This window comes from Zootoca vivipara, chromosome 3 (assembly GCF_965207765.1).
Source record: "Zootoca vivipara chromosome 3, rZooViv2.hap1.1, whole genome shotgun sequence".
Taxonomy (NCBI): domain Eukaryota; kingdom Metazoa; phylum Chordata; class Lepidosauria; order Squamata; family Lacertidae; genus Zootoca; species Zootoca vivipara.
The window spans coordinates 84,829,768-84,842,249 of NC_142586.1; the positions used below are offsets into that span (position 1 = coordinate 84,829,768).

The window sequence follows — 12,482 nt, forward strand, 5'->3', positions numbered from 1 at the left end:
GTTCTGCAGTCCCCAAATCATTTGCCATTTCCACCATTCATTTGAACTCGCTCTGTGGCATCATGATTTCACAATGACATCCTAGCATTCTGTTAATAGCATAACACATTGCTATGGCAACAGCAGCAGTCACATTTTTAGGTCTTTGCGATACACAAAAAATGTTTATATAGCTAAAGGTCACTGTGAATGGAAAAATAAAATAAAATCCAATATGGAAATCATTGCCAGATACGAAATTTCCACATCTGTCTCTGAACAAGCTGTTTCATCTCACGCCGCACCATATCCCATAGAACCTGCTTTCTTCATCAGGTTACTAAATCACATTTGAAAGTTTCTGAATTTTGAGAGATGGGTTATAGTTAGTTAATAGAACTGGGTTGTGTCATGGGTTGTGTGAGGATGTTTAGGACCTTTTCACAAGCTTGCTCATGCTGATCCATTTCTCACTGCATTCTATTGCATCAATTGCCCAGTTCATACATTCAAAAGACTGCAGGAAGGCTTAAACTGGAGAGGGAGACATTGGTTGAGTCTTCAATGCCCCTTCCCATTTTGGGCATGCCCACTCCACCCCAACCTTCCCATTTTGAGCAGGTCTGAAGCAGCCCCCTTTATAATGCAAAGTTAATAATCATGGGGAGGCTTTAATAATGTACTTATAAACAATCTTCAAACCTTCACACACCATGTGGGAATGTTGTGGGCAGAACAGGCACAGCTGGATGTGTAAAAACTCTCCCTACCTAGTTTAAGTCATCACATGTTTTTGGGATGCATGGACGGGGCTCATTTCTATTTGGTATTATAGATCAAATGAATTCTTGCAGATTTCAGCTTTTCCCTATCCTCTTTCAATCTGAGACCCTGCAAAACTTACATTTACAGCAACCCGTGCATACTGGTAATTGAGCAATTGTTATTCTGATTTGCCTTATACAGTGGAGCATCATCAAGAGATGTCACAAATAAAACACACCACAGAAGTTTGTAGTCAAGCGATAGCTGCAGGAGTTCCCTGACGTAATTGACAAAGGGGATCATAATTCCACTAATGATTGGGGTGTCTGTTTCCTCAAAGTAACAATCCTGGTGACAATTAGCATGTATTGGCAGAACATGTCAAAACAATGCTCACATTTAGGACCCATCAACATCTCTGTCTGGGCAGCAACGTTTGGATTCTGTTAATAAGTTTAAGATCTTGGGGGAGTAGAGCCCTTTCTTGGGGACTTCTTTCTGCCTGTAGAATAGGGATGTGGAACCTGAGCCTCTCCAGATGTTACCAGACTCCAACTCCCATCAGTCCCAGCCAGCATGGCCAATGATCAGGGATGGTGGGAGTTAAAGACAGCAAGATCTTTATTGCTGGACGGCCACAGATCCCTCATCTTTCATTAAAGGATTTTATTTTTATTTTTATTTTTAACCTACTTCCTCTACCTGCCCGGATACTACGATTAATTGTGCAGCTTCATAACAGTCTTTCAGGCCGTTCCATTTCCTCACATTTCTTTTTAACCAACGGTTCTTCTTTCTGATGTTCAAAGTTTAACCTCTGGAAGTTTAATTGTTCAGGGCAGTCTGTGCGCCCCCAAAAGGAGTACAGAAGGTGGAATACTCCACTGGCACTGCTGAGGGTCAGCTGTTTGCAAAGCTAGGAACTAGGGGAGTTCTCTTCACGCCACAGACCGTGCTCAGCAGGTAGGCTCTGCAGCTAGTTAATTGGGCTCATGTTGAGAAAGACAGAGAGTGAGTATGAACTAGTAGCAGAGGCACAAGTAGACATGTGGTTGCAACCTTAAATCTCAGTCAGAGGGTAGTGAAGAACTTTCCCCGCTCCATCCACAAATCTTTCTGACTTGTCAAAAAGGGATATGCCAATCTGAATACCAGTTGTTGAGCATAATGAGCAGAAGAATGCAATTGGTAGCAGGCTTCCCATAAGCACCCAATTAGCCAGTGAGAATAGGATGCTGAACTGTTGTTGTTGTTTATTGAATTTATATACTGCCCTATACCCGGGGGTCTCACTAGATGTGCTTTTGGTCCCTTCTTATGATATGACATTCTTGGAGCATTTCTCCACCATGCAATTTTCACAAGGACAATACAGCCGTACCTCGGAAGTTGAACATTCCTAAACATTAGGAAGAACTTCCTGACAGTAAGAGCTGTTCGACAGTGGAACTTGCTGCCAAGGAGTGTGGTGGAGTTTCCTTCTTTGGAGGTCTTTAAGCGGAGGCGTGACAGCCATCTGTCAGGAATGCTTTGGTGGTGTTTCCTGCTTGGCAGGGGGTTGGACTGGATGGCCCTTGTGGTCTCTTCCCACTCTATGATTCTATGAACAGAATCCATTCCAGAAGTCCGTTCAACTTCCAAAGTGTGGCTCCTGCAGCCAATCGGAAGCCCTGTTGGACTTCCGGCTTCCCAAAGAATGTTGAAAAACTGGAACACTCACTTCCGGTTTTCGATCATTCGGGAGCCGAAACATTTGATTCCCAAGGCGTTTGGGAGGATTAGCTCTCACATTAGTTTACAAAGCTAAAATTTACACTCTAGTGTTAAGGACCTGCCATCCTCCAAAATGCTGAGCACCTTTCCATTTCCTCCAATTGACTTTGCAACATATAGTTATCATGACCATCATATTGTAGGCTGAAAGTGCCATATTTAAAGAGCACTTCTTCCTATGTGTGTCCTTCCTGTTTTTTGGCTCCTGTTGCCCTGTTAAGGTTGCCAGTCCAAATGCCTCACTTCTAATTGACTGCTTCTTTCCTGCCATTTGTGTACAACTCTTTCAACCACGGCAGTGCTGGCTGGGGCTGATGTGAGTTGTAGTCCAAAGCATCTAGAAGGCACTGGTTGGTAAGTTGTAGTCCAAAGCATCTATAGGCCCTATGTTGGGGTGGGAAATCATTGGCCCACCAACGTTGCCGGACCACAATTCCTATCACCCCCAAGTTTAACTGTAGATTCTCTTAGAGCAGGCATCCCCAAACTGCGGCCTCCAGATGTTTTGGCCTACAACTCCCATGATCCCTAGCTAACAGGACCAGTGGTTGGGGAATATGGGAATTGTAGTCCAATAATACTACTAATAATAATTTATTATTTATACCCCGCCCATCTGGCTGGGTTTCCCCAGCCACTCTGGGTGGCTTCCAACCGAATATTACAAACAGTACAGCATCAAACATAAAAAACTTCCCTAAACAGGGCTGCCTTCAGTTGTCTTCTAAAAGTAAAATAATTGCTTATTGTCCAAAACATCTGGAGGGCCGAAGTCTGGGGATGCCTGTCTTAGAGCCTCAAATGCTTTAAGGTTTATTCCAGGCACCCCCAAACTGCGGCCCTCCAGATATTTTGGCCTACAACTCTCATGATCCCTAGCTAACAGGACCAGTGGCTGGGGAAGATGGGAATTGTAGTCCAGAACAACTGGAGGGCCGAAGTTTGGGGATGCCTGGTTTATTCATTCTCAGTAGCCCCCTCTTGAAACATTTCCCTGTTTTCTCTACTGTTTCCTTACATTTCTCTGCTTTTCATCTTCCCAGTTGCTAAGTCTACCACTTAAGAGCAGTCTATTTAGGGATGGACAAATCAGCCTATTTCTAGTCTGTGCCACCTGCACATGCATTCCCTCATACATTTATTCCATCTCATTTCTGAATTGTTGTTGTTGTTGTTTAGTCGTTTAGTCGTGTCCGACTCTTCGTGACCCCATGGACCATAGCACGCCAGGCACTCCTGTCTTGCACTGCCTCCCGCAGTTTGGTCAAACTCATGTTCGTAGCTTCGAGAACACTGTCCAACCATCTTGTCCTCTGTCGTCCCCTTCTCCTAGTGCCCTCAATCTTTCCCAACATCAGGGTCTTTTCCAAGGATTCTTCTCTTCTCATGAGGTGGCCAAAGTATTGGAGCCTCAGCTTCACGATCCGTCCTTCCAGGGAGCACTCAGGGCTGATTTCCTTAAGAATGGATAGGTTTGATCTTCTTGCAGTCCATGGGACTCTCAAGAGTCTCCTCCAGCACCATAATTCAAAAGCATCAATTCTTCGGCGATCAGCCTTCTTTATGGTCCAACTCTCACTTCCATACATCACTACTGGGAAAACCATAGCTTTAACTATACGGACCTTTGTCGGCAAGGTGATGTCTCTGCTTTTTAAGATGCTGTCTAGGTTTGTCATTGCTTTTCTCCCAAGAAGCAGGCGTCTTTTAATTTCGTGACTGCTGTCACCATCTGCAGTGATCAAGGAGCCCAAGAAAGTAAAATCTCTCACTGCCTCCATTTCTTCCCCTTCTATTTGCCAGGAGGTGATGGGACCATCATTTCTGAATTACTCTGTGAATTTTTTATATATAAACCAACCTGCATTTTTTGTATCTTTAATGTATTTTATCTCAAAATATGCATGGTGGTTTTTTTATTTTTTAAAAAGTGCTCATTTTAAGCTGCACACCCCACCCCATTTTAGCTATGCTGAGAACCATATTTTATGCATTCAGGGACAGTTGAGTAGGGTCAAAGCTGGTGGATAATTAAATTCTAACCCATATATTAGTTCTGGAGTTGTGGATCATGTTCGATTAGATCAGACTTTGCAGCTGCTGAATTCCTTGTGTATTCCTAGTTCCAGAGCTTTTTTTCTTTAAAAAAAAATGTTTAGGGGTACTCTCATTTTGACTCAATAAACTCACCATTTTCTAGTGCAAATCAGGGGAAATAAATACAGTAAATGGACAAAAGTACAAAGAACATGCACTACACCAGGAAAGGAAATGAGGCCGCCATCAGAGGTGGTAACAACGAAACTTAACAATCACCGTACTAGAGAAGAAACTATTTTTTTATATATAAATTTTAAGTTTCTTCTCCTGTTAGATTCACAAAATGTTTTTCCCCTACCACCAGCAGCCCTCCCCCCACCCTTTACTGCTTCCAGCCAATCACATCTTGCGCCTTTTTGTTCTTTTGCTCGTATATATACCTAATTTCTGATTATATCTTAATATACATTATTGTGAACCTTCGTAAAAAAATTTGAGAGGTCAGCATTTTCTATAAAATTTGCTATATAACCTTGAAATTTTTCCCAATCTTTATTCTTTTCCCCCTCCTTTATCCCTTTGATTTCTGCTTCTTTTGTTGCCAAGTTATAATATGAGATCATTTTCAATTGCGAATCCTCTTTCGTTGATACTGTTTTGCTCTTCCAATTTTTCCCTATTAATAATCTCGCAGCTGCCGTTGCATACATTAAAGATACACCTATCCTTTGGTAGAACCTCATTGTCTAACATTTCCAGTAAAAATAATTCTGGATTTTTTCTTAAATGGATATTTTAATATCTTTTTAAATTCCTTTAATTCCTTATAAATCATTTCCCAATAAGGCTTTATTTCTTTGCATTTCCACCAGATATGGATGTATGTACCACATACCCCTAAACATTTTGTGAATCCAAAACTGAAAACTGAAACTGATTCACAAAATGTTTAGGGGTATGCATACCCCTGAACCCCCCCCCCCCGAAAAAAGCTGTTTGACAGTAAAAAAAAGCTGTTCGCATAAATGGAAAAGCTGCCCTTGTGGTCTCTTCCAACTCTATGATTCTATGAAAAGCACTGCCCAGTTCCTTACCCTTAACACAAGCATCTACCATTGGGACTTCTTGATGCTTTCCATCACTACCTCCTGAGACTGTTTACCTGTCTTCAACCAGCTCAACACTGCTGTACCAAGGACCTGCATCAAATTTCTATCCCAGTCAAACTGACCCTTTCTCACACAGAAGGCAAATATTCTGCCTTAAGTACTGGGAATGTTCAAAAACATTCCAAGTGAACCCCTTAGCATTTGGAAAGTTCACGAAAAGCCTGTGCCATCACACCAGTTCACCCACTTGGTGCCAGAGGCATCAACATAATATACATAACTGAACGTGTGTTTTGGATTCAGAAGGTCCCATATTCAATCTCTGGCATATCTAGGGAGATCTGGGAAAGAATGATGTCTGAAACCTTGGAGAGCTATTGTAGCTTGTCTAGGTGGCACTCAGATAGATGAGCCTGTGGTCTTATTCAGTGTGAGACAGCTTTATATGCACCAATACAGATTCAAATATATTGCAAATTTGCAGTATCTTAAATCCTCAATCTCCTCATTAGGATAAAAATAAAATCTAAATAACAGTCCAATCCTATCCAATTTTATTTGGAAATATATTCCACAGAGTTCAGTGGGACTTCCTAGTAAAAATATTTAGTGTTGCAGGCTATTTATATATAATAAAATCTAATCTTAAGTAATCCAGTCAGCCCACAATTGCTTAAATATGCTTGAGACATGGAACATTTTTTATATTTTACCGATTATCCTCCCCAGGCTGTAAAATATATATGAAAAATATAAATCTTGGGAAATATCCAATATACATTTTCATAGTGTGAATATAACCATTATGCAGACTGAGATGCTGCAGTAATTCTTAATTTGCAGACTTGCTTTTATCACCCTTAATAAGAAATACAGCAAAATAAAATGAGGCTAAGTCTGTCATAAATCCAACAGTTGCAAAGCATTTCTCAGATCCACATTTCAGGAGCAAAAGAAGAATTTCTTCATTCTAACATAGTTCCAGCCAGCAGGATGGATGAAGTCATGGGCCAAATTTGTCGACGTCCTTCACCTTCAGTAGGATTGCAATTTGCATATGCTATTCAATATATCCCAGCCCACATGGGGACATTCTAGCCAGGAGTTGCAAGGTTCCCATTACAGAAGCCGGACTGTGTTTGACTAGGGCAGGGGATCTCAAACTTCATTCATGTAGTCCATTAAACATCCATACTGATTTTAAATTGTATTTTTATTGCTCTTTGTATACGGTATTTCTATACTGCTATTATAATCTGAATTCTGTAAAATGCTACGTGTTATACAAAGTAAGAAATTAAAGAAGCAACAAAAATACAATAATGCACAGTGCATAACAATTGCTAAAACAGGCAGGGGAAAAGCAACATTAAGTGGTTCACAAAAACCTTCAAAGATTGTCAGTAATGCACAGGGGGAGAAATTTGGGAACCACTGGACTAGGTAACTGCATTCTCGGTAGGAAGTTGTGCCTCAGGGTCCACTGGACAGATAATTTGGTATATTGTTTCAGTGGATCTGATCCCTGTACTCCAGCCTTCATTGGTGCACATTAGCTCCTCCATGATGGTCCTGAACACTTCCTATATATATTTGAGGCAGAGCATGGCAGTCCCTAACAAAGACTACATGAAGCTGTTGTTTCTTTACAAGTCTATCTGGCCATTATGACGACTGTGCTGGGAATTCTTCCCTCTAGTTCCTAAGGTCATCTGCAGTATGAAATGCATCACAAGTTTCCCCCTCTCTTGGGAGGACTGTGCTGTACAAACAGACTGTGGATCACATCCTTTAACATTTCTTCACACTCTCTTTTCTAAGAGAGAAGGAGGGGGTCATGTTTTTGCTGTGCAAAATTATTCTCTCTGCCCTCCAGGGAAGTACTGCACTTTTCATGGCACTTAGCACTCCCCTCATCTGCTCTAGCCTTCCCAGGATCAGAGCCTGGCAACTCTTGGTCTTCCACTTCTTCCTTCCTCTCTTTCTCAAGATCTATGGCAGTCAGAACCTCAGACGGTATTCCCGGTGGAGCTAAAGTTGTGGGTCCACGTCAGGCTTAGCACAATGTTAACATCGCGTGACCCCTTCAAGGAAGTATCCAGCACAGACCTGGATATTTATTTAGTGTTTGTATTTGTAGCCCACCCTTCACAAAATGGTCCCAGGGCGGGTTACAAAAATCTAATCATGACAAATTTCAATTAAAATTATCAAGAAACAAAACCAAAACCCAACCTACAGCAAAAGAACAAAATAGCAGAGCAGAACTGCATTGCCAATGAAGGAAAGCAATGTAAGAGGAGGAAATATGTCTACTCAAACCAAAGACCTGGTTAAAAGGTTCTCAGTGTTATACTGTGGGTCTATTATTCCCCTCTTAACTGTACATAACAGGCAGATGCAGAGGGCAAGAGTATAATGTAGAAATTCCATAGGAACACACCTAGACATAGCTGTTCGGCATTGCCATTAATCCTAATAACACCAGCACAAACATTTCCAGCAATTGCAATTCGCAGTCTGATAGACTTTCATGCTTTGTGCCCTTGCAGGATTGATGGAAAATATTTCTCATTATTTCCCAGGCCTACTAATTTGCAGGTGGTCACTGCAACCCTGAGATCCCCTTCATATGGCCGAAGCATGACCCTGAGAAGGCAGTGGCATCCTACTGTCTAAACAAGAAGCTCACTCTGATATGCAATTTGTACCTAAAAAAATCAATAGTCATCACTGACGGTGGAAAGGTTGGCTCTTCATCCTCTTCCCCATTCGATATTTCAAAAGAATTGAGAAGTTATGAAATGTGCAGAACAGAGAACACAAAGAATGTCTTCTCTGTGACCATGAAAAAGAACAAGCTGCCCATCTTCTGTCAAAGGATCTTAGGGCCAACCTAATCTGCACTTAGTTTTCAGTCCCAGCAGACATTTTTTCCCTGCTGCATCTGAAAATGTTCATGATAAATGTTCAGTTGTAATGAGCGCAATGTTACTGTTGGAATATTGCTGGAGTAATGAGCTGTGGATACTTTCTCACACAAGGTCACAGCTCACCATTTGTATTCAAGGTCACATGCATGTTTGATAAGATTACAGGGCAATAGAAAGCCGAGGGGCAACATGAGGCAGGTTTGGCACCTCACAAAGGCAAAGGCAGAATGTTTATGGGAAGAGGAGAGGACAGAACCTCCCATTAAACGGAGGAGGCTAAGCGGTTCCATTTGCTATGGGCTAATAAACTACAGATCAACATTGGCCGATGGAACTAGGAATTTTAAGAATGCCACTTTATTCACTGTGAGGAGCACAGCCACTGCAAGTTGATTTCTGAGCTATATTTCCTTTTGATCCCTTCCTAATAGGTGCCACAATTTGGACTGAGGAAAGGAGAATCACTATCCATCAGTTCTTGTCTTCTGTGACAAGGCTATCAGATGGAGGCACATATTACAACTTATTCAACCAAATCACCTGCCACCCCATCATTTCTCTTCTAAGAAAAGCTGACAGCCAGTCACACTTACCTGTAAATTAGAACCTCATCATCAGAGCAGTTATACTGTAGCTGGTACATTTTAACTCTTGGGGCTGACTTGCTTACTGTCCATTTGACCAAAGCTGAGGTAGTTGTAACCTCAGAGACCAACACAGCCCTTTCAGGTGGCCCCTTGGTTTCCCCTCGATTTGACTTGCTGGAGCTGGTGATGTCAGAAAGCCTTGATTTCGGTGGAGCCGCCCGGCCTGTTCCATTGCTGAGATGGGGAAGTTGGACAATTGACAGCTCAATTGTTGCTGTAGACTCTCCAGCAGCATTTGCCGCTATGCATGTGAATGTCCCATAATCCTTGGATGTTGTGATCAGGATTTCCAAGGTGCCATTGTCATAAACAGCTGTCCTTGAAGAATTCCCAATAAGTCGATCATCTGGTGCCACCCAGTGAATAACTGGAGATGGATCTCCAATTGCTTTGCACTTCAAAGTAGCTGTTTGTCCTTCTAAAACCAACAATTTGTGAGTGTGCTGTGTGATCAAAGGAGGCTCACAAACGAACTCCTCTTCCCGGACATACCAAAAGTACCTCCCTTTTAGTCCTGGGGGAGAAGCACAAGTTTCCATATCATCATCCCTGTCAAGACGCCGCAGCCACATCAGTTCACAGTTGCAATGCAAAGGGTTTCCACCAAAGCTCAGAGATAAAGGTGTGGAGAATGGAGTTGAGGTTAATGGAGCTGTTTGGGATCTGGCAAAGATGGGATCAGGAGGCAACTTCTGAAGTCTGTTGGAGGTTAGATCCAACCTGGCCAGTTTCTGAAGATCCGCAAAGGTACCCTCTGTAATATAATCTATCAAATTATGGTCTAAACTAATCTGGTGCAAGTTTACCATCTTCCTTATAGATTCCCAAGGGATGCTTCTGAGGTTATTGTAAGAAAGATCCAGGTCTTCCAAGGTGAACAAGAAGTCTTCAAAGGCTTCATCTGAAATGCAGCTCAGCTGGTTGTTGTTTATAATCAAGTGCTGAAGATTAATCAGGCCTCTCAAGATATCCTCCCCAATGTCAGGCAGTCTGTTACTATCCAAATGCAAGGACCGTAGGCTCTCTAGGTCAGCAAAAGAATAGGGCTGTATGTAACTGATGGTATTCCTAGATAATGTAAGGTCAACAAGGCCCGTCATGTTGGCAAAGTCCTGTCTACTGATGTTGATAATGAAGTTGCCCCCAAGACGGAGTTCAACAGTCCTCCTGTCTATGTCTGGTGGTACAAAAAGGAGGCCCTTGGAAGGGCAAAGAGTCCCCAGTGACTCAGACAGGTTCTGGCAGACACAGTATTTCGGACAAGCGTTGACCACAACAGCCACCCCAAACACCAGGATGCCGCAGAGCAGTTTTTCCATGGTAAATCACACGATGGGGCCTGCAAGAATGAGATACAGTTATATATTAGAAAATTCTTTCCACCTGGAGCTATTAAACCAATTTCATGCCCATTTATTTGGGGGGGGGGGGAACATCCAAAGAAACAGTTTTTGAACTCTGATCTTAACAGATGCCAAATGTATGTAGATGGTTCTAACAAAATAACCCAATGGGCATTATCCTGGTGAATTAGAAATGCTCGACATTGTTGCTCCTTTCTATACATTGACAACAATAATATTTATTAACTTATTTGTGGTAATTTATATAGTACTAATATAAATATAAATTGCCAAGTCATAAAACAATATCATGGTGGTGTACAATAAAACTCGACATCTTATGTGATTTCAGTGATATCTTGCCGGAAGCTGCCGTTTCCAGGTTATTGCCCCAGTGGACCTATTGGCCAAGACTCCACTGACCACATGATCTATTAGAAATGCTTGTTTAAGCTGTGCAATATAATACAGTATTAAAACTTGTTGAGATGGGAGGGACTAATCCTACCTTCCATTTTATTTTATTTTATCTTGAGAGGGGTTCCCCCCCCCCACTTGACGAATTATTGAGATGTTGGCAGACCTAACACTGTTAATTTGCGAGAGAGAGGAAAGACAAAGGATTGAAATGGCTCCTTTGGTTAAGCCTTGCAAATAAATATTGGATGTTTCTGCAAAATGCAGGATAAGTTTAGCTTCATTTTACCTTCTATATTAAACCAGGATGCAGTGCATTTGTAGCCATGTTATTTATGCAAATCTGTAGCACAGTTAGCAAAGCTCCACGCTTTGTACTTATCCATTACTAACAGATAGCTTTTGGAATCTTAAAGGTAATTATATTCTGGAGCTTTAATTTTGTGTATTATCCTAGCAGCTGTAACTATAAACAAAACAGGAGTTTAGAAACAAATTGACGAAAGAGATGAAGATGGCTAATATGCAATGAGCAGAACATCCTTTACAAACTTACTTCTCCTAGCTTCTAGTCCAAAACTGCATTTAAAAGGGTTTTCTGCACACTATGGGGACTCCTTTAAGTGTATTCTATTTTCCCAGTTACCCTTTGGGGAGATGCTTGTGGGTTTCACTTTACTCATGAGAGCAGGTTGTCACTGAAGAATAAAACGGAGAAGAGATGGAATACAGTTGTAGGGAATGCATAGGAACAGCCAACAAAGGAGGGCTGCATAACATTCCTATGAACTTTTAGAGCCCAGTGAATAGATATAAAGAAATGGGGAAGCGTGAAGTTATGTGTGTGAGAGAGTGAAAGAGAGAGTAGTGTTCATCAAGAGGAGGATCAGCAGTTTTCACATGCTGGAAATACCCCAGAAACCATATTTCTGACTGCAGACACCTATCGCATAAATGGAAACACACTACAGGCAATTTTCAGCAGTTGCAACAAACCTCCCACAGAATTAGAAATTGATTGCTTGGGCAAAATACTTCCCAGCATCTTCCAAGAAAGGCAATTGCCACGCATGTCCTCCAAGTTGTCCTAGGTGTTGATGTCAACACTGAAAAAGATCGTTGAGGATGGAAGTCCAAGGACAAGGGAAATTGTCCTTCTTGGCTATAATTTGGCAATATGTAGACTTTTATACACCTGTAGCAGCAAAACCAGACGTGTTCATCTGCCCCTACATGCTCTAATCCCCAGGGACTCCAGCCAGAGAGCATATATATTCTGGGACTTCTCTTCTACTCCTACCATCAAACCTTCCACAGAATGCAGATGGGGTGACTGTGATATCTCACCGCTTTCCCAATTTGCATTTAATAGGCATCTATCAGGCTATGAAAGTGGCATTTTCGCAGCAAGTCTGTAAATCAAGGTAGGCTCCTGTCTCGGTACTGAGTGAAAAACTGCCTCTTTAGTCCTCTTAT

General features: G+C 41.8%; 1 protein-coding gene across 1 annotated transcript in view; it reads right to left on the reverse strand.

Annotated features, from left to right (window-relative positions):
- LRFN2 (leucine rich repeat and fibronectin type III domain containing 2) overlaps positions 1–10,571 on the reverse strand; it is a 58,288-nt gene extending 47,717 nt beyond the window's left edge. Inside the window, exon 1 of the mRNA XM_035110660.2 lies at positions 9,193–10,571. Coding sequence (XP_034966551.2) covers positions 9,193–10,565 — 1,373 coding nt within the window. The 5' untranslated portion in view covers positions 10,566–10,571. The remainder of the gene's footprint in view (positions 1–9,192) is intronic.
- Between the last annotated feature and the right edge of the window lie 1,911 nt (positions 10,572–12,482).